General features: G+C 38.4%; 3 protein-coding genes and 1 long non-coding RNA gene across 7 annotated transcripts in view; 3 read left to right on the top strand and 1 right to left on the bottom strand.

The window, feature by feature from the left end:
• The first annotated feature begins 1,138 nt into the window (after positions 1-1,138).
• On the top strand, positions 1,139-4,812 carry LOC107461668 (uncharacterized protein YKR070W). Of its 3 annotated transcripts, none has more exons than XM_052253053.1 (13): positions 1,140-1,375; positions 1,473-1,576; positions 1,694-1,729; positions 1,876-1,949; positions 2,162-2,202; positions 2,338-2,409; positions 2,531-2,717; positions 3,313-3,408; positions 3,519-3,586; positions 3,719-3,920; positions 4,009-4,092; positions 4,346-4,426; positions 4,648-4,810. In XM_052253053.1, the coding sequence occupies exons 1-12, from the start codon at positions 1,257-1,259 to the stop codon at positions 4,406-4,408; spliced, it is 1,146 nt and encodes a 381-aa protein (XP_052109013.1). In that variant the 5' UTR covers positions 1,140-1,256; the 3' UTR covers positions 4,409-4,426; positions 4,648-4,810. The 3 variants fall into 3 exon arrangements, with proteins under 3 accessions (XP_052109014.1, XP_052109013.1, XP_015935699.1); XM_016080213.3 differs by having other exon boundaries at positions 4,568-4,810; XM_052253054.1 differs by lacking the exon at positions 4,346-4,426 and having other exon boundaries at positions 1,139-1,375; positions 4,568-4,812.
• A 236-nt stretch (positions 4,813-5,048) lies between these two features.
• LOC107461660 (enoyl-[acyl-carrier-protein] reductase, mitochondrial) lies at positions 5,049-7,702 on the bottom strand. Its single transcript, XM_016080207.3, has 8 exons — positions 7,194-7,702; positions 6,681-6,824; positions 6,469-6,571; positions 6,189-6,288; positions 5,922-5,998; positions 5,748-5,826; positions 5,435-5,553; positions 5,049-5,341 (listed from the first exon to the last, which is right to left on the bottom strand). Exons 1-8 carry the CDS (start codon positions 7,618-7,620, stop codon positions 5,248-5,250), a joined length of 1,143 nt encoding a protein of 380 aa, XP_015935693.1. The 5' UTR covers positions 7,621-7,702; the 3' UTR covers positions 5,049-5,247.
• An 11,549-nt stretch (positions 7,703-19,251) lies between these two features.
• LOC127741080 (uncharacterized) lies at positions 19,252-21,143 on the top strand. The gene is made up of 4 exons (XR_008001984.1): positions 19,252-19,366; positions 19,544-19,611; positions 19,725-20,594; positions 20,705-21,143. It is a non-coding gene; the product is annotated as an uncharacterized LOC127741080 (long non-coding RNA).
• An 84-nt stretch (positions 21,144-21,227) lies between these two features.
• Positions 21,228-25,517, top strand: part of LOC107461640 (uncharacterized) — a 14,497-nt gene continuing 10,207 nt past the window's right edge. Inside the window, exons 1-9 of one of the 2 annotated variants that reach the window (XM_052252551.1) lie at positions 21,228-21,428; positions 22,504-22,927; positions 23,049-23,316; positions 23,427-23,523; positions 23,652-23,779; positions 23,909-23,993; positions 24,085-24,217; positions 24,726-24,787; positions 24,875-24,979. In XM_052252551.1, coding sequence (XP_052108511.1) covers positions 22,772-22,927; positions 23,049-23,316; positions 23,427-23,523; positions 23,652-23,779; positions 23,909-23,993; positions 24,085-24,217; positions 24,726-24,787; positions 24,875-24,974 — 1,029 coding nt within the window. In that variant the 5' untranslated portion in view covers positions 21,228-21,428; positions 22,504-22,771 and the 3' untranslated portion in view covers positions 24,975-24,979. Of the gene's footprint in view, positions 21,429-22,503; positions 22,928-23,048; positions 23,317-23,426; positions 23,524-23,651; positions 23,780-23,908; positions 23,994-24,084; positions 24,218-24,629; positions 24,788-24,874; positions 24,980-25,517 lie in introns of those variants that run through there. The other variant, XM_052252552.1, reaches the window with a different exon arrangement.

The following is a 25,517-nucleotide window of genomic DNA, read 5'->3' as shown; positions in this document are numbered from 1 at the left end:
AAGCATTTCAACTTTGTACGTCAGTGATGCCATCACTCGAATGATGAAGTCAGTGAAATAAGAAGCTCTGTATATCAAATTCATCAGCTTGACTTTGCAATAATTAAAATAACTTTTTGTTCTGGTGTATGGTGGCTAGTATAATTTAGTATTAATTGAGGAGGGTCGGCCGGCTAAACCATACCCTTTCATATATGATATTTATTTATTATAGTTGTAAAAGTTTGGATCGTCGTATCAATCATATAGTTTAGTATTTTATTAGGGTATAGGAAATTAAGAAAACAATTGTTATAACTTACAAAGCTGTGTAATATCGCAATAACGATGAAATAGAAAAATACAAATTTGCATGAAATAGAAAAAAGAAAAAAAGAAAAAAAAATGGATTCTGGATTTAGCAGAGATCATTATTAGCAAGAAAGAATGTCCTTTTGGTTTAGGAAATTATTGTCACGATTTCAATGTGCATGTTCACATTAATATAAAATAATAAAAAGCTCACGCCCAAGCTAAGCCAAAAAGTAAGAGGAGTAATTGAAACATACACCGAATCTAGCCGTGGACCAAGGAAAAAACCTAATGCAGCCGCAAGATGGAAAAAATGAGGTTTAAAACATTGTTGTTTTGTATATTGCTTCCTTACTTGTTTCTCTTTCACGATGAGTAGAGACTAGTTCTACTCGGAACCGGGCTAATAATAATAGAAAAGTTTGGTAACATCGATGTGATCAGGTAATAGCTATCCCAGATGTGATTAGGCTAAGCAAATGTATAAATTGGAGGTTCCGAATATTTTTATGTTATACTCAATGTTCAATAATAGAAGAAAATAACTTTAATATTATTATGAGATATTTATTTTCGTTTAAAATTTGAACATGTGAAATAAAATCCTTAAATTATGATAATTTTTTCAATTTTTTACATATTTCCATGGCTTTTTTCTTTCGGTTTCTCACAGTATCTCATAATTTGATAGGTCAAAAACTAATTTACTGCAGTACTGAGTTCCATTTAAGAGTTTGTTGCTGCTAATGAGTTGCTGCATGTACAAGATGTGATTCCCACGCTTGTATCAACTATAGGGAGATGAATTTGAAAGCTTTTTAGCCCAAAGAAGGCATTGGTGTTGTGTTCCTTTATGGGCTAAGCCCAATCTTGGGGAACCCGTTATGATTCGGTGGTTTTCTGGTAACTAACTTGAGCTCAGGTGGTTCACTCTGGTGATCGGAAAACACAGAAACGAATCAACGATGGCGAGGTTCCATCTCTTCAGGAAAGCATTGCAGAGCGAAGTGAGGAAGCGAACTACGTTCTCGTCTCTAGCACCTTCTCGCTCATTTTCTCAGCTCTCTTCGCCATCGCAACAACGGTTCGTCAAAACTGAAACCTTCTATTTCTCATTTATATCTTTTTGAATTCTTTAGTTTTCGGATTCGAGTTCGGTAACGATGTTGTTGCTGTATTAGCCCTTCCTTTGGCATTGCGTTCGACATCGATGGAGTCATTCTCCTCGGAAACTCCCCGGTCGGCGGTTCTCCGGCAGCGCTAAGAAGATTATACGATTCCACTGGTAACTATAATAACAAATAGTTAATAATTAGAGTAATTAAATTTCTGTATTTATTTCTTATCCGGAATTTAAGCCTTTAAGGAGTGATGAATTTGTTGATCTTATTTTTGTTTTCAGGTAGACTCAGAATCCCTTATGTCTTCCTTACCAATGGTGAGTTCTCTTTCTGATTTTATGCCATATGTTTGAAGTTGTGTCATAGTGCGTTCTTGCTGTGTGTTGTTAGTTTCTGAATTTCAGGTACGTGGGAATTTTGATATGCTACTTTTATTGTGATATTAGTTTTATGTTTCATGCAGGTGGTGGTTTTCCTGAAGCTAAAAGGGCCTCTGAGCTGAGTCAAATATTGGGTATAAACATCTCACCTGCACAGGTATTTTAGGAAATCTGCAGTGTTTTTATTAACCATAACCAACCATTCTTCCTCATGCCCTGTATTGTGCTATTTTCTGGTCTGTTTTTTCTGTATGTAGATGTCTCTCTGAAAATACCAGCGAATGCCTTTTTGTGCTTTAGCAGTGAGTTCTCTTTCGAATGTGCGAAGGGTTTGTGGCCTGAACAGATATGAATGTGATCAATGTGCAGGTTTTACAGGGCCATTCACCATTTAGGCAATTGGCTAGCAGGTATGTATATTACATCATCTGTTGGCAGAAATGAATAAACTACAGTGGAACCAGTAAGGTGGTTAACATACAGTTTGGGGCCATCAGTCCTACTCTTATTGTTAGATTTATCATCATAGAAATTTCAATTTACAGATTTGAGAATGAGCTCGTTGTTGCTGCGGGAAAAGGGGAACCTGCTGCAGTGATGTCTGAATATGGCTTTAAGTCAGTTTCTTAGATGATTGGTTTGCTTTATCTCAGTCTGATATTTCATAGAACTGTTAAGCAATTTGCATCTATAATGCCTGATTATTTTTTTTCTCCTAATTTATTTTTTCTCCTTCAGAAATGTTCTTACAATTGATGAATATGCATCATGCTTTGAACATATTGATCCATTGGCCCCATACAAGAAATGGACTACCAAGAATGTAAAGGTTAATGAGAGCACTCCAAGGAATGATGTCTTCTCTGAAAGGGTTCAAGCAGCATTCATAGTTAGTGACCCTGTTGATTGGAGCAGGGACATACAGGTTACAATGATTTTGTGTCTGATCCATGTGAATGTGAATTATTTGTATAAAATTTGAATCACAGTTTATGAAGAATAATAATTTAATTAAATAGCTTTTACTATAAACATAAAAAGTTATGGAAAGTTTAACCATCGTGCAACCATTTGATTTTCACAAAGCAGTGTGATTTGCAAATGACATGAAACAACATAATTGGTTTATAAATATAAAGTGATTTTGGTATCTTATGGGGTTTGTTGTTACCTACTAGGTGGTTCTGGGCTCAAGGCCATTATGTGTGAGTAAACGAAGGTGGCATTTGTGTTTGGGCAACCCATAGGCCATCACTTTGTTTGTACTTCATAGCTAAACAGGAAATGCTAAAGATCGTAAATGAGTACATTCAACTCGGTTTAACATTGATACTCTTAAGCTGTTGTCAGCGTTAATAGTTTTAGAAATCATATACTTGAATAATTGCTTAGTTTGTTTTTCCTCAAAATGAAAACAAATAAACAATATCTACTTTAGGATTTTTAAAGTTCTTTGATTTGATATTTTAATGGAATTGGTAGATTGGTGAGACAGTTACTGACCAAGACTTCTCATCCAGGTTCTATGCGACATATTAAAAACAGGAGGCCTGCCCGGAAGAAATACTGGACCACAACCAAGTCTATATTTTGCAAATGATGACCTTGAATACCAGGTTGGTTGATTTTTGCTACAGATAATTTTGCAGATAGATAGAGATTATGTGGAATCCTGTTGAAGTATTATATAGTACTATGATCACTGACAAGGTCCCGCAAAAGGTAGACTGCGTTTCCTTCTGAACGTCTGGGAATGGGAGCTTTCAGGATTGCATTAGAATCCATCTTCAATAGGTAAGACTGCCAATTATCTTACTGTTGAATGTTGATGAAGAAGCTTTTAAGCAGACAACCAAGACTATGGTCAATTTTATCTAGTTCCATGATAATGTCTCCAATTCTAACCATGGAAAGCTTTGTATGCAGTATTCACTCTCAACCTCTGGATTACACAAGTTTTGGCAAACCTAATCCATCTGTATTCCAGAATGCAGAGATTGTGTTACGACAACTTGTTCCGCTGTTTTACAATGATGTCCCTGCTAAAAATCATAACAATGCTCAACATTTTAAAACACTTTACATGATTGGAGATAATCCTGCAGTTGACATTAGGGGTGCACGACAGGTATGTCTGTCGAAGTTAGACTTCACTAGTATAATACATAAAGCTATATGCAAACAAATGATGCTATGAATGAAACTATGCATTTCAGACTGGCGTTCCTTGGTTTTCTATTCTCACGAGAACTGGAGTATTCAAGGGGAAGGAAAATCATCACAAATTCCCAGCGGATCTGGTAACTCTATCATGCTCTTCTTAGATACGGGCTTATGTTTTGTATTTTACTTTTTTTTTTTGGAGAAACACATGTTTTCTCTTCTAGACTAGATGCATAGATGGTAACAAGAAGTAGGCAGCCTGCTTAAAACTAAATGGATAAGCAATTTGATTTAGATGCACTGTAAAGGATAGACAATAGTTTATTTCATGGCCATGGCTGCCACTACTTTGGGGTGAGTATTATTTATAATAGAATTTCGCTTCTGCAGGTTGTTGACAGTGTAGAAGAGGCAGTGGACTACATTCTGACCAAAGAATGCAAAGATTCGTAGGTTTCATCAACTTTTAAGGTCCTGAATTTTTCGAGCTCAAAGATAATATAGCAATTTGATTTAGATGCACTGTAAAGGATAGACAATAGTTTATTTCATGGCCATGGCTGCCACTACTTTGGGGTGAGTATTATTTATAATAGAATTTCGCTTCTGCAGGTTGTTGACAGTGTAGAAGAGGCGTGGACTACATTCTGACCAAAGAATGCAAAGATTCGTAGGTTTCATCAACTTTTAAGGTCCTGAATTTTTCGAGCTCAAAGATAATATTTTAGAGTTAATTGGTGATTCTATGATCAATCATTGCTTAATAATATTTGTCAGCAAAAAATACAATAATTTTTATGGCTTGCTCTGCCATTTATTGGAAGCATTAGTTACTTCATATTTCATTGGAAAAAAATTATTTATTTTTTACGTGCCTGCCCCGTGTTTGAATTATTTGTTTAAACGGTCACATATGCTTCGAGAGAAAAAAAAAAACATTTCCTTTCAATTTGTTTGCTTTTAGGTTTTTCAGTTTTATACGTAATTTCATAACGACATTAGTTTAGTGCATCAATAGAAAAAGTTACATACGTGAATAAAATCATTTAGGGGCCAAACAGTAGTTCGCGAATAAAAAAATAGCACACATCAGTTTTACGTAATCGGGCTTGAATTAGAATTTCTATATTGGTTGCATCAAGCATGAAAAACAGACACGATACACTGACGAAAGACAACGTATTATTTAGATAACTATATCCACGTACTATACAAATGAGGTTCTACAAAGATTTGGTTGATACTTGACAGATAAGAGACAAATGCAAACTCCCTCTCCAAAAATCCGACGTTTAGAATTTGATCACTTGTTTAGGTTGGCTCCCAAATTTTCCAAGAGCCTTATCCAATGATGTATTAAAATCACTAAAAGGAGCCAGCTCCATGCTGCAAAGTAAACAAGGTGACCAGCGAATGAAATTGGTCAATCAACTGAGTGAGAAGTATAAATGTGTTTTCCCCATTAAAGATTTCGCTTACTTGTATTTTAACTTGCCCTCATGTACAAGACCCAAAAGCTTGTCTATCATTCTTCTGCTCTCTACAGCTTTCTCTGTGCTCAACCATTTCTGCAGCCAGAAACCCCTCAAGGAAAGTTCCTGCAAATATGATTTGTTTTTCAGATTCCAGATCATTGTTAAAGTTAATAAACGAGCAGTGTGCTATGCTACTAAGTAGATAGGCAGGTGGCATTTGAAAGAATACGCCACAAATAAGTCATGATACATGGGATTCCTTGGCTCATGGTCATTATTTAGGGCACGCAGGCAATGATCAAAAGTTCCTGCCATACCTTAAATATGAAGGCTGAGGTAGGCACAGTAACAGGCCTTTTAGACATTCCACCATAAGTCACCATAGTTCCTCCTTGTCTGCATAAAATTATTGGAATAAAATGAAAAATGATGTACAGTCAAAACAGAGTTTCTAGGCCAACCCAGTCTTTATCCAACATCTCACGTCATACCTCAAAAATTTGAGAACCAGAGAAGCAGCATTGCCACCAACACAGTTGAATCCTAGTGCAGGTTCAGGTATTTCATTCTAGCATGTCAATTTGACACAATAAGTTGATTTGAAATCAATAGAGATAACAATTCTTCAAAAATCAATTTTTTTTTTTCTTGCAACAGAAAAGAAAAATAAGTTTTGTCAGCTTCCTTAGCATCACCGTGAAGGCTAATCATAAAAAATAAAGATAAAAATCAAATCCATCAGGAGTAATGATACATACCAAGAGACTCTTTACATTCTTCACTTCCAATTCATTCTCAGTGAAAACGTGATCAGCACCCAAATTCTTAAGAGTTTCTTTCACTTCATCAACCCCAGCCCTGTAGTAGAAAGATTTGAAATGTAAGAATATCTTCACAAGGGAGCAAGAAAGTGTTCAGTGTTATCTACTATTTTATTATGGATGAAAAGAGGGACAAGCTTTCACTATAAAAGCAAAGTATCATCTATAATAACAATTCAGAAGCTCAGAAAGTTGCAATGAACCTTCAAATGAGCACCTGTCCCTTATAATATTTATGCTGCGAATACCGCGTGATTTTGCAAGCTGAATGACGCACTGCCCAACCATGCTGGTAGCCCCATTTTGCACAATTGCATCCCCTGTTCATATCCAGTATCACAAAGTTTAAACAGGCACAAATAAATATCAATTAATGAAACACACAGAATAAAATTATATATAATATAGGAATTGCAGAAAGGGCAGTGCCTGAGCTCAAAGTAACACCGTCTTCAAGCATGAGGAGAGCAGTCAAGGGATTAACAGTGATGGTAGCAGAATATTCCATAGGCACGCCCTTGTCTATCTTGTGCCATACACTCTGATCTTTCACAATGTATGTCTGCCATGTCCCTGTCAAACCCAAAATAACATACAATCAAAAGTTTTCTTAAAAACAATATGATAACTGATAAGTAATGAAGGAAGCTTAAAAGCGAATTTCACCAATTACTCCATTCCCATTGAAATGCCACCAAAACTTTCTTAATAAAATTAAACGTTCCAGTAAAAATATTCAGATAAATAAATTAGGTACTCGAATTCAAGAGTTTACATAAGAATAACCAGTGTCAAGTCACTTGAACCAAAATACGCAAGACAGCATAAAATTGAAAATGAACCAAAACTAAAAACTCATAAATTTCCAAAACAGAAAAAATGCAACAGAATTTATTCATCAAGTGAATTAAAATTGAGGAAAGGAGAAAGAAAAGACCGCACCGAAGGACGGTGGAGAAGGAATGACCCAGTCACCAGGAGAGAGAGAAGTGACAGCGGAGCCGACGGAGTAAACCTCTCCAACGCCTTCGTAGCCACCAACTGCGGGTAGCTCTGGCCTGACGGGATACACGCCTTGTATTCTGTTAATGTCGGAAGGGTTTATGGGAGCACACAGCATCTTCACGCACACATCATTCTCCTTCACTTCCACACCTGGAAACTCCACCAGCTTCGTCACCGCGTCGGGTTGCCCGTGCTCCTCGTACACGATCGCCTTCGACGGCGGCGACACCCCGGCAACTGAACGCGGCGTGAATGCGCGCGTTGCTCGGAATTGAGCTGCGCCGTTTCCGTGAAGTAACTTCTGCGAGAGGTTGAAGATAAAGCATTGGGAACTGTGAGGTTTTGCAACCAACGATCGCAACATTTCTTGTATTCGTTTTATTTGTGTCTCGAACCTTCCTTTTTATTTTTTGGTTATGGTAGCTCTTGGCGATTCTGCTTGTAGCTTCCAGGTTCCAGCTGAGTTAAAAATAACTAACACCACAGTCGTAACAACTTCTTCGAAACGACGTCGTTGCTTGGATGCAGCGTTGTGTTGCTTTCGGTCATGTTGGGCTGGACCTATATTTAGGCCTGAATCCATTCACAAGCTATAAGCCCACTAGTTATTTCGAGAAATATCGGTTGTGGCACTGAAGAAGAAATTAATTTCATGACCAAAACCCACGAAGAAAACAAATATGGTCTATTTCATTGGACTTGAAAAAAAATCCAATGGCTTGCCCAAAAATAGAGAAAAGATAAATAATTAGTTATACAAATCTTCATATTGATGCATTGGGGCAAAATAGAGCAATTCTCCACCTCCAATCAATTTTAAATCCAAATTAATCAAGTTACGTGTTTCTTTTTTTTATTTTCTTTTCCTTCTTCATATTATTCCTCCTCTTATTGGAATTTTGTATCTTCCTTTCTTTTCATCCTTCTCCTCTATCATTATTATTATTACGATAGGTAACCGGAGATTAACAGGTTGGACTTGTTAGGTTGGCCCAATCGCCTGAAGGAGGAGGTCTTCGATTGGGTTAGTGTTAGGGAACCGCCATCCGACTTGTGGGTGTGAAGGAATGGGGGGTGTTACCTGCAAAGACACTCTGATGCCTAAGTCAGTAAGGGGCTAAACAGGTTTTGAGAGTATTGGAACTTAGAGATACCTGACGGGTGTCAATGTATTTATAGTGGTGAATCAATAACCACAGTTGGAGTAGTTTCACCTTTTAAGGAGGATAACGTCCATTTATCTTAGGGAAATGGAGAAATGACTCCTAGAAGTGGGTTGAGAGATTTTAGGGGCAGTTATTTATTTGAATGAGGGTTATCTGCCAGCTAATCTTCGATCCCAACTTCCTTGAAGTGGAGTGTGTGTCGAACCCGACCTCTTTTGAGGAGGTCGGTCAGTAGCGAAGGCCAATCTTTAGATTGGGCCTTTTTTGGCTCATTTGGACTTGTGCCTTAATGTTGGGCCAGGGTATGAACAGTGCCCCTACTCGAGTCCGATTTCTTTTAATTATGAGTTGGACTCGAGTATTTGAACTCGGACTTATAGCCAACATGAAGTGGAAACCAACGTGATTTTAAAACCGACGTGATTTAAAAATTTTCAACAGTCGCATCTAATCAAACGTCGCGTCCATTGGGGATTTCGTATTTACACGTGGGGAGTAGTTACGTTGGTAACGGCGCATATCTTTAATAATATCCTCGTTTTACTGTTTTGCCCCTGGTGTGTTTATAAATACTTTTCCCTCTCTTTCTTCTGCCTCTTCTCTTCCTCCTCCTCCGCCCCGATCTTCCCCTGAACCCGAAAAGAAGAAGTGCAAGACTTCAAAGTCTGGCTCTTCTTTTTTTGGGGATGCTAATTTTTATGGCCCCAAGTTTATTCGGAATCACATCTATCCCTATACTCGAATTAATATGGATGACATTTCCGTTCAAAACCATCTTAATTTCTTAGTTCAGGGGAGTGTTCGGGCGGCTAGAGTATGCACAAAACTTCTTGATATTTTGGAGAAGACTCCCCTTAACTCTTTGGGTTCTACCCAAAATGTTGAGGACCTAGATGGGAGGATCTTCCTTTATCATGAGGAGGAGAAAAGGCTAAAGGGGGAAGTCGCCGAGTTGAGGGAGGAGAAGACTCGACTCCAGGAGAGGGAGAAGAAGCTGATGGGCCAGTGTGCCATGGCGGAGGGCCTTAAGGAGAAGGCGAAGCAGAATTATGTCAGGCTCTTTGGGGAGAACCTTGACTTGAAGAAGGAGTTGGCAGGATGTCGGGAGGCTTTCCAGGACTTGGAGGATTCGGTGGCTGAAGGTTCGGAGGAGACTTGGAGGGTCTTTAAGGAGCAGGTCGGAGTTATCACCCCCGACTTGGACCTTTCTCCTCTTGACCCTGACAAGATTGTAGTGGATGGGGCCATCGTTTCTCCTTCCCGACCTGAGATTGACTCCAACCTGAAGACTCGGGGGCAGAGGATAGTAGAGTCTCCTCCTCGTGAGGGGTGAAAAGATGAGGACCTCCCAAGTTCTTCTGGGGTTCCCGCTCAAGATCCTGAACATTCTGCTCCGTCCTCCCCTGTTGCTACTCCGATTTCTCTCCCTGCCACTGATCCGACTTCTGGCGACTCTTAACTTTTCTTAATTGATTTGAGCTATTTGGGGCTCGGCTTGTGGGCTCCCTTTGAACAACTTATCTTTTTCTTGTTTATGTGGTGGTTGCTCCTGACATTTCCTAGGCCTTTTATGGCCGCTAACAAAAAATGCTTTTAATTGTTGTCCCCCTTTTTGGATAAGGGGTTTTAAGACTAATTGGTGCGCGCATGCTTTCTGCAATTTTTCCTTCGCTAGGTTTTTCATAAAAACCCTTTTGATCTTTTTTCTTTTGGAAGAAAAACTGTTTATCTGGGAAGGCTTTGTTTTGTCTAAGTTGTTTTTGGATTTTCCAAAGACAGCTTCTGCCTTTGTTGATAGTTTTTCTTTTTATCTCTTTTTGGCATTCCTTGTGAATTCAAATTTTCCTATTTGGATTGTTCATAACTTAGGCTATTTTCGCGATGCATTTCGATTCTTCTCGGTTTTTCTGACTTGTTAGTCGTTACATTTCCGAGTTACATGATCTACTTTTATAGCATCTTTACACCGTCTTGTATCTCATCGTTTTATCCTGCCGACCACGTAGGTCGGGCATGAGATTTTTACGTTTTGTCGAGCTTAAGTCGGTGCGTTTCGTAGATAAACGATAATAACTTAAAAGGAATTTATAAAGAGATGTAGAACAAAGATCTTTATTTATTCACGAAGGTACTTTTTGCTACTAAGAGGTTGAAAATTGTTGCCCTTTAGCCTCCACTTTGATGCCTCGTCAAAACCACCTTTCGGAAAATCCTTCTTTTTGGGAAAAAACCATGAGGTCGGGAAAAAGAGTACATCTGGGAGTGGAGTTAACTATAGTACCTTTTCGTATTACAAGCATGCCATGATCTAGGTAGTTCGGTGCTGTTCAAGTCGATCATCTTGTAGTAGCATTTTCCTAGGACCTCATTAATTTTGTATGGCCCTTTCCAGCTCGCAGCAAACTTTCCATTCCCAGACTTGTTAACTCCAATGTCATTTCTGATCAAGACCAAGTTGTCCGGGGCGAAGCTCCTTCAAATGATTTTTTATTGTATCTGTTTGTCATCCTTTGCTTCAGCGCTATTTCTCTTATCTGGGCTTGTTCTTCGACTTCAGGGAGTAGTTCGAGTTCTTCTTTGTGCCCCTGTACATTGCCAACCTCGTCGTAGAAGCTTACCCTCAGACTTTGCTCATTGATTTCAACTGGTATTATGGCTTCTACGCCATAAGCAAGTCGGAAAGGTGTTTCTCCTGTGGCGGACTGAGGTGTGGTCCGATAAGCCCATAGTACTTGAGGAAGCTCTTCAGCCCATGCTCCCTTTGCATCTTGCAACCTTTTCTTCAACCATGCCAGTATAACTTTGTTGGCTACCTCGGCTTGTCCATTCGCTTGTGGGTATTCTACCGAGGTGAACTGATGCTTGATCTTTATACTGGCTACCAGGTTTCTGAAGGTAGAGTCAGTGAACTGAGTGTCGTTATCAGTGGTGATGGAGTGGGGTACCACATACCTTGTGATGATGTTCTTGTAGAGAAATTTTCGACTTCTCTGGGCGGTGATGGTGGCCAATGATTCTGCTTCAATCCACTTCGTGAAGTAGTCTACTTCCACTATTAGATATTTTACTTGTACAAGCGCTTGGGAAAAGGGTCCCAACAGTTCCAATCTCCGTTTTGCAAAAGGCCATGGAGAAGTTATGCTGATGAGCTCCTCGGGAAGAGCGACGTGGAAGTTTGCATGCATTTGGCATGGCTGACACTTCTTCACGAACTCGGTGGCATCTTTCTGCAAAGTCGGCCAGTAGAACCCGGCTCGGATGACTTTCCTTACCAGGGAGCTTGCTCCGAGATGATTCCCACAGATACCATTGTGGACCTCCTTGAGCACATCCGTTGTCTTTAAAGTCGGGACACACTTCAGTAATGGTGTTGATATCCCCTTTTATAGAGGATATTTTTCACCAAAGTGTAGTTTTATGCTTCCCTCCGGATTTTCTTGGCCTATTTTTCCTCTTTGGGTAGGATATCAAATTTTATATATTCGATTAGTTGGTTCATCCACCCGAGGTCCAATCCGGAGACTTCAATGACATCTTGCTTAGCCTTTGCTTTTGCAACAGAGGGCTCTTGGAGAGTTTCTTGGATCAGGCTTCTATTGTTCCCCCTATTTTGGTACTTGCTAGCTTGGAGAGGGTGTCTGCTCTGTTGTTGAGATTCTGAGTTATGTGTTTGACTTCGGTTTCTGTAAAACACCTGAGATACTCCAAGGTTTTGTCCAAGTACCTCTTCATATTGGGATTTTTAGCCTGATACTCTCCATTTATTTGTGAAGTCCCACCTGAGAGTCGCTAAACACGACTACTTTCGTTGCGCCGACTTCTTTGGCCAGTTTTAATCCTGCAATCAAGGCTTCATATTCTGCCTGATTGTTAGAAGCTGGGAATTCAAACTTGAGGGAGACTTCTATTTGGAGTAAAGTATTATTTTTGTCCCCAACGTTTGGGGTAAATCTCAAAATTGTCCCTAACGTTTCAATCGTCCTATTTACGTCCCTAACATTTTAAAATTGACTCAATGTTGTCCTGCCGTTAGGGATCCGTTAATAAAATTAACGGCGGGACAAAATTGAGACGATTTTGAAACGTTAGGGACGTAAATATGACTAAAACATTAGGGACAAAAACGATACATAGAAATAAATTTTAATTTTATTCTTCAATAATATCAATTTTTTATTATACATAGTATTCAATTATTTTTAATCATATTTACACTTAATCACCTTATTTTCATTCTAAATAAATTAATTTTTTTTATAATTTTACGCTTAAAGTAATATAATTTTTTTATAAATAAATAAATTTTATACTTTCATTCTAAATAAATAATGTAATTTTACTTTCATTACTTAATCACATTACTTATATTTTTTTTTTATAATTTTAAAGTTTCATTCTAAATAAATTATTTTTTTCCATAATCTCATTTTTGTCCCCAACGTTTTAGTCCTATTTACATCCCTAACGTTTCAAAATCGTCTCAATTTTGTCCCGCCGTTAATTTTATTAACGGATCACTAACGGCAGGACAACATTAAGTCAATTTTAAAATGTTAGGGACGTAAATAGGACGATTGAAATGTTAGGGACAATTTTGAGATTTACCCCAAACGTTGGGGACAAAAACAATACTTTACTCCTTCTATTTGTGTTCCCTTTTGGTTGACTAGTATTATGCCTACACTGCTTTTGATTTTATTTGAGGACCCATCTACATATAGTTCCCATGCCGTGGAAGCTTCCTCTTGATCTCTTATGTATTCTGCCACGAAGTCGGTGAGGAATTGGGCTTTGATTGCCATCCGAGTTTCGTACTTAAGGTTGAACTCGAATAGCTCTACAGCCTATTGAACCATTTTACCCGCAATATCCATTTTCTGGAGAATTTGCTTCATGGCTGGTTTGTTCGAACTTTTATTGTGTGAGTTTGAAAGTAAGGTCGTAGTCTTCGAGAGAATACTATTAAGGCATATGCAAATTTCTCCAGTTTTTGATACCTTAATTCAGGGCCTTGTAGAACTTTGCTGGTGAAGTATATGGGATGCTGCCCGACCTCGTCTTTTCGTATTAGAGCTGATGCTACAACTTTGTCTGCTACGGACAAATACAGGACGAGTTCTTCCCAACTGCAGGTCGGGTCAGCATGGGAAGTTGGCTTAAAAACCTTTTGAACTCCTGGAATGCTTCTTCACACTCAGGAGTTCATTCGAACTAGCATTATTTTCTTAGTAGGGAGAAGAGTGGTAGGGATCTTAATGCTGATCCTGCCAAGAACCTGGAGAGGGCGACATGTCAGCCATTCAGCTGCTAGACCTCCCTTAAGCAAGTCAGACTTTTCATTTCTAGGACTACTTTACACTTGTCGGGATTGGCTTCAATCCCCCTTTATGTTAGCATAAATTCCAAAAACTTTCCGGTCTCAACCGTGAAGGTGCACTTTGCGGGATTCAATCTCATCTCATGCGTCCTTATAGTGGCGAAAGCTTGCGAGAGGTCAGCCAAGAGGTCGGTCTCCTCCTTGGTTTTTACTAGCATGTCGTCCACGTAGACTTCCATTAGATTCCCAAGGTGAGGAGCAAACACTTTGTTCATCAGCCTTTGATATATGGCCCCAGCATTTTTCAGCCAAAAGGGCATGACCACATAGCAATAATTTGCCTTAGACGTGATGAATGATGTTTTTTCTGATTCGGCTTGTACATCGGAATTTGGTTATATCCCGAGTATGCATCCATGAATGAAAATTATTGATTTCCCAAGCTAGAGTCTACTAAGGAATCAATGTTTGGTAGGGGATATAGGTCTTTGAGACACGCCTTATTTAGATCAGTATAATCGATGTACATCCTCCACTTGCCGTTTTGCTTTTTGACTAGTACCACGTTTGCCAGCCATGCCAGATACTTTACCTCTTTGATGAAACCGGCTTCTAGGAGGACATGCACTTGCTCTTCCACCACTTGGGCTCTTTCAAGTCTGAGCTTCCGTCTTCTTTGCTGAACAGGTCGCGATCCGGGTACACCGACAGTTTATGTGACATGAGCTCGGGATCTGTCCCGGGCATGTCAGAGGCTTTCCAGGCGAAGAGGTCGGAATTCTCTTGTACAAGCCTTATAAGCTTCTACTTCAATCCTTCGTTCAGGTTAGCTCCTATGTTAGTTTTTTTCCATCCTCTTTCCCGACCTGCACCTCTTCAGTCTTTCCCCCGGGTTGTGGTTGTAATTCTTCCTTAGGTCGGACTCCTCCTAGCTCGATGGTGTGCACCTCCTTGCCCTTTTCCCTTAGGTTTAGGCTTTCATTGTAGTATTTTCTTACCAACTTCTGGTCTCCCCTAATGATTGCTATTCCCTCTGGTGTTGGGAATTTCATGCAAAGGTGGGGGTGGACACCACTGCTCCGAGCCAATTTAGGGTAGTTCTGCCTATTAGGGCATTGTAGGATGAACCCACATCGACGACTATGAAGTCGATACTCAAAGTTTTGGATTTTGCCCCTTTTTAAAAAGTTGTATGTAGGGGTATGAAGCCTAGTGGTTTTATTGGTGTATCCCCCAGCCCATATAGGGTGTCAGGGTAAGCTCTTAACTCCTTTTCATCAAATCCCAACTTATTGAACGCCGGTTAGAATAGAATGTCGGCTGAGCTTCCCTGATCTACCAGGGTTCTGTGAAGGTGGGCATTGGCAAGGATCATTGTTATCACGACTGGATCATCATGTCTAAGGATGATGCCTTGCAGGGGTGGCAAGCGGGGAAGCCCGCCCCGCCCCGCCTAGTGAGGCGGTCCCAGAATCCTACCCCGCCCCGCCTAACGGCGGGCTGGCGGGCCGGCGGGCTAAGCCCGCCAAATATCTTTTTTCTTTTTACTTTTAACTAGTAAAATTTTCATCTTCATTCTCTTGTAAGTTGGGTTGGGAGAAGTTGGGTTTTGGTAAAAAAATTGTAAAAATACCCCCTTGCTAAAAAATACTAAGCCCGGCGGGGAAGCCCGCCCCGCCCCGCCAAAGCCCGCAGTTTAAGCGGTGCGGGTTAAGCGGACTTTTGCTATTTGGCGGTCCCAATTTTTCAGCCCAGCCCGCCTTTTTTGGCGGGTTACGCGAGCCGGCCCGGCGGGTTTAGGCCCGTTTGCCACCCCTAATATTGCCTTGTACATCTTCTTTAGTAAAGGAGATGGTTGGGAGGTCGGGAGCTTTACTTCTGACCTGGTAGACTTCTTTCAAGTGCCTCTTGCGATATGACTTTGTGAGGCCGCCTCCCCCAAATCCTCCCGAGATCATGTGTATATGTCTTTCCGGGGTCTATGGCGGTGGATCTCTTCGGTCCACGTCATCTCGCTTTCTTTTGCCATGATGGTCCGACCTTTCCATGAGATATCTATCCAGCGACCTTCCCTGGCAAGCTTTTCTATCACATTTTTAAGGTCGTAACAATCATTTGTTGAGTGACCATATAGCTTATGGTACTTACAGTAGTCGCCATGACTCCTTCCCTTTTTATTTTTGATGGGCCTAGGGGAGGTAGTCTTTCAATATGACAAATTTTCCCGTAGACATCAACTAGGGAAACTCGTAGAAGAGTATAGGAGTGATATCTCCTAGGCCTCTAAAGGCCGACCTCCTCTTTTTTCTTGGGCTCTCTCTCTTTTTCTTTTGATGAGTGAGAGTGTCCAGGTGGCCAACTTGGTTCTCAAAGTCTGACATTTTCCTCCATGTTGATGTACTTCTCAGCTCTCTCCTGTACATCACTTAGGGAGGTCATGTGCCTTTTCGAGATGGACTGGGAGAAGGGACCTTCTCAAAGTCCATTTACTAAGCTCATAATCACTGCCTCCGTGGGCAGGTCTTGAATCTCCAAGCACTCTTTATTGAACCTCTTCATATAGTCCCTCAAAGGTTCTTCGACCTCCTATTTTACTCCCAGGGGGCTCGGTGCGTGCTTTACTTTGTCCTTCTGGATGGAGAATCACATCAGAAAATTTCGCGAGAGGTCGTCGAAGCTGGTGACCGACCTCGGGAGAAGACTATCGAACCACTTCATCGCTGCTTTTGTCAAGATTGTCGGAAAAGCCTTGTAGCGAGTGGCATAAGAGGCGTCGGCCATATACATCCAACTTTTAAAGTTGGTTAAATGATGCTTTGGATCAGTGGTTCCATCGTAGAGGTCCATATCAGGACTTTTAAAATTTCTTGAAACTTTTGCCCTCATTATGTCCTCGCTGAATGGGTCTTCTCCTCCCAAGGGAGAATCTTCTCGGTCGCTGTGGGAGCTTCGACTTTTAAGAGCAGATTCCAGCCTTAAGAGCTTTTCTTCTAACTCTTTTCATCGCTCAATCTCGTTCCTCAAGTTTCTCTCTACCTCTCGCTGTCATTTCGACTCTTGTTCCAACTGTTCCAGGCGCCCTTGGTGGCCGTGGAGCAATCCCATGAAATCAGCTGTGCGGGGTTGTCCCTCCTTTCCTGATTCGTGCCCTTCAGAGGAATTTGCCTTCGGGTCTCTCAACCCAGAAGTGCCTTCCCTGTGCCGGTTGGTCACCCCTTAGTGGGTGACGATATCCCTGTCGTTATTTTCAACGTCCTGATTCTCTTGTTCAGAATCGGACGCTGTGTGGCCATCTTCGTGTGATTCGTCAGCCATTATTGGTTGATCTCTCGGGTCCCCGACAACAGCACCAATGTTACGATGGGTAACCGGAGATTAACGGGATGGACTTGTTAGGTTGGTCCAATCGCCTGAAGGAGGAGGTCTCCGACTGGGTTAGTATTAGGGAACTGCCGTCCGACTTGTGGGTGTGAAGGAATGGGGGTGGTACCTGCAAAGACACTCCGATGCCTAAGTCAGTAAGGGGTTAAGCAGGTTTTGAGAGTATTAAAACTTAGAGATACCTGAGGGGTGTCAATGTATTCATAGTGGTGAACCAATAACCACTGTTGGAGTAGTTCCATCTTTTAAGGAGAATAACCGTCCATTTATCTTAGAGAAGTGGAGATATGACTCTTGGAAGTGGGTTGAGAGATTTTAGGGGCAGTTATTTATTTGAATAAGGGTTATCTGCCAGCTAATCTTCGATCCCGACTTCCTTGAAGTGGAGTGTCTGTCAAACACGACCTCTTTTGAGGAGGTCGGTAAGTAGCGAAGGCCAATCTTTAGATTGGGTCTTTTTGGGCTCATTTGGACTTGGGTCTTAATTTTGGGCAATGGTATGAACAATTATCATCATCATAATCATCATCTTTATCGTTATTGTCTTCTTCTAGTACGTATCATCGTTATCGTTATCTTAAAATTCGAATTTATATAATGGACAATTTTCGGTTTATTTAGTAGTATACAATGGTTTTGTTTTGAGTTAATTTTCGGTTCATTCGAGAGGCAAGTGTTTCTGAATTCGAATTTATATAATGGACAATTTTCATTTCATATGATATTATTCAATGGTTTCGTTTTGATAACATTTTTGATTCGTTCGAGACGTTGATGTTTCTGAATTTGAATTTATATAATGGACCATTTTCGGTTTATTTGATATTATACAATGATTTTGTTTTGATAATGTTTTCGGTTCATTTGATCACCATAGAGGATTAGAATCAATAAAAATGTTAGTAAAATGTTGATGTTGTTGGTGAGGACGATAATGATGATAGAAAAAGAAGGAGGAGATAAAAAAAATTTAACTAAAAAAGAAACAGGAAAAGGAGGAGGAGGAGATAGATGTGGTGGTATGGTAGTAGTGACCATGACAATAATAAAAAAAAATGAGAAAAAGGAGAAAAAAAGTAGGAGGAGAAGAAAAAAAAAGATGATAAATTTCGAAGTGTAAACTAAATGACTGGAAATGAATTTGAATGTAAAATTGAGAAACTTCACTAACTTATATAACATGATTTGGTTCATATATAATAAATTAATTATTAATATGTATGTGAACGTTATACGAATATACAAAAATGCTAGGCCTATGATGACATGGGAGTTTAATGAGGTTATCCTATAACAATCCTTTAAAAGAAGGTTTATTCAGTACTGAACTTTCCACGCGTCAACTCCTAGGCTCATTCAAATTTTAGCTGTGTGCCTTATTACACAAACATCCCTGCTGCATCTCATTTTCTTGTCATATTTTTTTCAACTTGCTGTTCATTATACACACCAGTATATATTGTCTGACTTGCTATCACACATATACATCGAGACAAACAATGTTCTGACATATCCATTATAATTTACGTGTGGTCATTTCAACTTCAAAAATCTGTGAGTCTTTATCATATATTACGTGAGTCTTTATCATATTATAATATATGATATGATATGATATGATATATGATATGATAATGTATGATGTTATTTAATGATAAAATCTATATATTTATTTTTTTCCTTTTTTAGATATCAGGTGTACTTTATATAATAGATATAATAAAGTGGAATTAGAATTAGATTAGATACTATATTATATAATATTATAGGTAATAGGAAATTTATTACATATATTATATGATTATATGATATGATATGATAGTCATAATAATAATATAATAATAATAATAACATTAGGCTTCTCAAGAGTTAGTAGGTAATTAGGCTTTTCAAGCTTCTAATTAAAAGTTCCATTTATGCCGGTGTGTGCAATGAGAATTATGTAAAAAGAATAATAAAAATAACAAGTTATCAGTGCTTTAAGATACAGCGTCATTAGTTAATAATATTAGTTACTATTCATTTATATAAAGCATGGCCATGTAACTTTTCATTGTAGCATCAGCATCAGTACAATTCATCATGATATATATAGCATCGAACCATATCTGAGAAGAAGCTATAAGTAGCTACATATACAACATAATAGAGATCAGAGATCACTTCTAAAATATGACTCGAAAGGGCTTTGTTTCTGGATTAAGGGCCTTACAATAAGGTTTTCTTCTTCGGTCTTCCTTCTTCAGGTAATTATTAACATTGATGATAACATAACCTTTGTTTTTCCGGACATTTCTTAAATTCTTTTGAGCAAATTTATATTCATTGGTTTTTTTTAATTCATAAACTCTTCTTTTATTGTGGTGACAATCAATCAATTATGCAAATTTAATTTGTTGACCATGCCATATGTTGAGTTTCAGGCAACATGGATAGCCTTAACTCTTACTATCAAGGAAGATACTTTTATATGGAGGTCAACCCCGATTTAGTATGTAGCTAACTCACTAAATATACAAAATATTCATTTTTTGTATCAACCTTAATTTGATTAGCGTTATATTATATCATACATTTAATGTTTGATACCTTCTATTTTTGAAGGAGATGGGTGAAATTCCTTCGACATTCTATAGGAGATTTAAAGATGCACTACCAAAGTTGATGACATTTTATGATTCTGCTGGCAATGAAGTTGATGTGGTCATTGAGAAATGCCATCGAACTGCTATAATTATTATCGGCTACAATAACCTTGCTGCGATTTATGGCCTCAAAGATGGGGTTGGTTGAGTGTCTGTTACGTTGGCCGAGACAAATTTCTCATTGTTGAAGTGAAGGACCACAACATGCGGACCAAAGAGCTGTGCTACCCACCGTTAAAGCTAAGTGTGGACATCAAACCATCAATACCTCTTCCAGGAATCATAGAACTATCTGAAGATGAGCCTAATGCAACTCCGCCGCTTGAAACTACTGAACCTGTCCAAGTTTCACAAATAGTGTATCAACAACCTGATGAAGATGTGAATAATTCCAAGTGGGATGATGCCACTGACCAACTCCAACATCTCCCAGAATCTGTGTTCAATCTGTTGACCTGCATTGACCCTCCCACATTTTATGGTCTTGAACCTTACGTTAATCAGCTGGAACCCAGTGTCAATAACGAGGATCAACACGACCAACTGGATCCAATAGGACCAATAATTTCACTTCATCCATTCCGGGCGTCTCCTTTTTTAGATGTCCCACAGACAAAAAAAAAATTCTGTTGTGGCCGAGGAAACAGGTGATAATTGTAACATTAGTACTGAGGTTGTTTCAACTGAGAATGCAGGGTTTCCAAATGGTCAGAGTCCTCCACCCCTGAGTCCTAACATTGGCCTTTCCCCACCGCATTCTCCAATCATGCAAGACTTTTATTCGGTTGTGAGGGTGATATCTGAGTACCAGTCAAAACACTATTCTATGGTAAGTCTCTGCAATTCATAAATATTATCATTCTTCATATTGAATGAAGTTAATTTCCTTGCATCTAAGTATCTAATAGCCCACCATTTTATGTCACTTTCATTTGGTAGCTACTTCCGTCTACTTTCTCTTCGCTTGCGTTTCCTTCGAGGCCTGATTTCGTTCGCGTTAGAGAGTTACACAAGCCACCAATCATCATGAAGCTTCGATGGAGGAGCCTCAGGTCATCAGAAGCCTTTCTTACCAGGGGTTGGAGAAAATTTTCAGTCGACCATGGCCTAAAATGTGGAAGTGTAGTTCATTTCTGCGTCCCTATTAATGATGAAACTACTATAATTGTTTCTATATTACGTATCTAAGATGTTTAATTGGTAATGGTTTTTATTTTAGCAATGCCTCTAGAGTATGATGCAGTATTGGAGTGTCTCAACCATGTGTAATATGGTATTAATGTCATTAGTTGTACTAAGTTCCATCTATCTGTAACTTAAATGAATTAGAATGTTTTTGGTTCGACTTATCATTAGTTTATGTTTGAAGCCAATTGAGACACGGGCCTATTTACAACAATTATTATATTAATATAATATAATCGAGAACTGGACTGGGCCACTATGGAAGCAACGCCATCGTTTTATGTTTATATAAGAAAAAACCAAAAAGCAATCACATTCGTTAGTCCCATGTTCCCCCAGCCCCTTTCTCTTTTTCCCTTCCAAATGGAATCAAAACCCTAGCTAGCCTTCATGACCACCACCGCCGTTTTGGTCCCCATCGTATGTGCGTTTAACCCCATTCAGTTTTATGCTTTCCCCGTATTTCTCCGTTACACAGGTACTCAATTTTTCTTGGTTTTTTTATACTCTGTTCACAAATTCTTCAATGAGTATCGCATGTTTTGTGTTCTTATTGAATTATCTTTTTGGTTATTATTTATTAATTGATGGTAGGCAAATTTAGATTGTGAATGCTCTGCTATATTTTCTGTACTATTTTTGTCATTATTGATTTATTGTTATTATTATTATTATTATTATTATTATTATTATTATTATTATGGAAGTAGTGATGCGGTTCGATCACCGCCAATACTGCTATTATGTTATATAGATTAAATTATTAAATTATTAATTTATTATAAGATTTAATTATTTTATTGGTCTATATAATTTTGTAAAATTTTTAATTAGGTCTTTATACTTTTTTCTTTTTAGTTATGTTTTTACATCAATTTTTTTTCCATCTAAGTCCTTCTTGGTAGTCATTGACTTAAATTTATAGTGATTCAACTTAAAAAAATTGGTGCAGGGACATAAATAAAAAAAATTGTTGACACCCAATTAAAAAAAATTGGTATAAAGACTCAATTAAAAGGAAAAAAAGTACAGAAAGCTAACATAAAAATTTTGCGAAACTGTAAAGATCAATAGAATAATTAAACCTATATTATATTACACGATATTACTATATGTATAATTACAATATAAATACTTGACTGTAACTACTAATATTGTATAGATTTAGATTAGCTTAGCTCAATTATATATAATGTACAATATTACAAAAATAAATACAGTTATAATAATAATTAAAATTCTAATAATTATGTCTATAATTACAAATGAGTTAATTTACTGCAACAACAGAAATTATGTAGCTTTTGATATTAGATATAGATTTAGATTTACATTAGAATAGTTATATATACTATATATACAATATATACAATATACATGCTATGTATTTAGTATATTTGTTTATTTGTTTATAGCAATGACGATCAGGTATATATCTTACTGCAACTATTGATTTTGTGTTCATAATTTTTTAAATTAATAGTAAATAACACTATTTATAATTACCTCAACTCTGAACCATGTCATGTCTCCAATATGTTTTGGGCTATCAGAATGGTGTTCTGAAAATGTAATTGAGGAGATTGTACTGTTGTTTATGGCCTCATGTACTGTCGTAAATGTAGTTACTTTCTACAAGATGGCTACTTTGCGTGTACATGACCAATCACCATGTCACTAGCATCTACAACATCAGGCACCTCCCACCACCACCATGGGCTACGTGTTACTATAAATTCATCACCCATATGAATACTCCAGCATTGCTCCAGTGAGAGTTCAAGTAACAACTCTTTACAGCTCCACATATATTGGTTACAAATGGCAAGCACGTACAACAACCTCAAGGATATTGAGGCATCTTCAGACCACTTAATATTGAGGATTAAAGTGAGAGTCGTGAAAATATGGTCATTGTCTCCTGCTGAGCAAAAATACGTGAAGCCAACTTTAGAGTTGGTGGTCATGGATTACGTGGTGAGCTAACAACTACAATCTAGCACTTGATTTAACAAACTTTACTGATCAGTTTGTTATGCATATCATTTTTTTTCATGTATGAGTTTGATACCAATTTAATACCAAGCTTTGTTTCCAGGGGGATCGAATCCAGTGCACTATTAGGAATGCTCAGAGGAGGCTCTTTGAAGATGAGTTATCAGAGGGAAAAATCTATATTGTATGTAACTTCTCAACTTCCTTGAATGACCAGAAATACAAGGCCACTAATCATGCATGTAGGATATACTTCAAGAGGGATACTCAACTTCAGATGGTCCATGATCCATCCTTTTCGGAGAATGTGTTTCGTTTTGTTCCTAATGATCTAATATTGAACCACACAAATGCTCAGTCGCATCTTATAGGTATGACGAAAATCATTCCCAACCTTCCAATTAGCTTATTCAAACATGAAACATATATTCATTTATGTCTATTAATTAGTGAGTATCCGTTATATATTATTTTATTTCAGATGTTATTGGTCTACTTACTGGCAAGGGTGACATAATTGAATTTACTAAGAATGGCAAGAAGTGCAGCTACATTGTTCTCGAGCTTGATGACATGCAGTTAGTGTTATATATTTTCTTAGTAAAATAGTTACTCACATCATTACCCACGCACTAAATGCATCTCATGTGGGAGTTGTTTTATTCATGTGTGTTTCACGTTTCTTCCCTTCGTACTTTTATAACAGGGGAAAAGGCAAGATTAGGTGTACACTTTGGGAGGATTTTGCAACTATGTTGGTCAAGCACATTGAAGAGCAACCAACATCAGAGTACATCATCATTGTACAGTTCGCTAAGTTCAACCTCTTTAAAGGTTTGCAATTATATCGCTCTTATTAGTGTACGACATTTGCACTTCATGTAATTGCTTTGGAAACTAGACAATGAGCATGCTTTGATTCCGTCATTGTGTAGTTATTTCTATATACCTTAATTGGCACAGGTGCAATGGGCATATCAAATACCAATCATAATTCAATTCTCTACATCAATGCGGACTTCCAAGAGGTTAAGGATTTTCGCAAGAGGTAATAAATCTAACCCTGTCGTCTGAATCAAATTGACACTCATACACTAGAACAGATTAATGAAATTCATGTACAATGTCAAAAATTTAAGCGTCGTCATGGCGGGGGTTCCACGTGCAAACCAACTATCCCAAATTGCTGCGGAGCCAGCGTACTCTATGGAGGACGATCTCATCAACGTCTCCATTTATAAACCCATTTCTGAACTCAAGGCATCCATTGAGGTCTGTGATGAAGTTTTATTGACTAAGCAACGTAATCTCTTTGCGTCAAAATATAATTTACTATTTGCTCCTTCAATTTGTTAAAACTTAATTTATTTTAACGGGAAGTATATCTAAAATGGATGACGTCTTCACTTATTTAAAATAAAATATTAATTCACAAACTTTCATAATAAAGACTTCATTAATTAATTATTTTGTCATTACTGTTTCGACTCAAAATAATATATAAGTGCATCGTATAATTTCATAATTTAAGTTTAAGTCATAAGAGTAAAAGTTTCACTAAAAAACTTGCCTGAGAAAGAAAAAAAAACCACAATAACGTAACAAATTTCCCCTGATAAACTACTACGCTCTTTATTTTGTGAATCCAACTATGCGATGAGTTTGAATGTTGTTTATTCTTAAGAATGGTAGCTTCGTGACAATTGCAACTGTAATTGCAATTGACCCCTAGAACGGTTGGTGGTACAAAAGTTGTAAACATTGCTTTCATTCACTAAAGGAGGCTGAGGATTCTTACTATTGTGCCAAGTGTGCCGCCTATCCAACGACTCACACACCCAGGTATACAAGTCAACCCTTTGTTCAAGCTCTTATTCAGCAACTTCATGCAGTATCCATGTATCTTTCGTAACGCCTTTTCCTTTGTAGGTTGCTGATGATACCGATACGGCTTCATTCCTTCTTTATGACAAGGAAGCGGCCAAATATCTTGGAATCTCTGCCTCTGACCTCAGGCTTGCACAACTAACTAGGGTAATGTTTAAAATATGCATGGTGCGTGAAATTGTGAACAATACTTTTCACAACTCTCATAATCCCGGTCATGAACCCCAAAAACTTGGTGTTCAATACCATGGCATTACACAACTTCGCACAACTAACCAGCAAGTGCACTGGGTCGTCCAAGTAATAAACCTTACGCGAGTAAGGGTCGATCCCACGAAAATTGTTAGTATGAAGCAAGCTATGGTCATCTTGTAAATCTTAGTCAGGCAAACTCAAATGGATATGGTGATGAACGCATAAAAACATAAAAGATAAAGATAGAAATACTTATGTAATTCATTGGTAGGAACTTCAGATAAGCGCATGAAGATGCCTTCCCTTCCGTCTCTCTGCTTTCCTACTGTCTTCATCTAATCCTTCTTACTCCTTTCCATGGCAAGTTTATGTAGGGTTTCACCGTTGTCAGTGGCTACCTCCCATCCTCTCAGTGAAAATGTTCCTATGCTCTGTCACAGCATGGCTATAATCAGCTGTCGGTTCTCGGTCAGGCCGGAATAGAATCCAG

This window comes from Arachis duranensis, chromosome 8 (genome assembly GCF_000817695.3).
Source record: "Arachis duranensis cultivar V14167 chromosome 8, aradu.V14167.gnm2.J7QH, whole genome shotgun sequence".
In the NCBI taxonomy this organism is placed as follows: domain Eukaryota; kingdom Viridiplantae; phylum Streptophyta; class Magnoliopsida; order Fabales; family Fabaceae; genus Arachis; species Arachis duranensis.
Note: the sequence above shows the minus strand (reverse complement) of the source record. Positions and strands in the feature narration are given on the sequence as shown.

Coding starts and splice junctions, on each gene's coding strand:
- LOC107461660 (XM_016080207.3), bottom strand. CDS start 7,620: ATGTTGCGATCGTTGGTTGCAAAACCTCACAGTTCCCAATGCTTTATC. Junction 6,572..6,680: donor CGGTGTTACTTTGAGCTCAG/GCACTGCCCTTT, acceptor GGATATGAACAG/GGGATGCAATTGTGCAAAAT. Junction 5,999..6,188: donor AGAATGTAAAGAGTCTCTTG/GTATGTATCATT, acceptor TTGACATGCTAG/AATGAAATACCTGAACCTGC.
- LOC107461668 (XM_052253053.1), top strand. CDS start 1,257: ATGGCGAGGTTCCATCTCTTCAGGAAAGCATTGCAGAGCGAAGTGAGG. Junction 2,718..3,312: donor ATTGGAGCAGGGACATACAG/GTTACAATGATT, acceptor CTTCTCATCCAG/GTTCTATGCGACATATTAAA. Junction 3,587..3,718: donor TTAGAATCCATCTTCAATAG/GTAAGACTGCCA, acceptor CTTTGTATGCAG/TATTCACTCTCAACCTCTGG.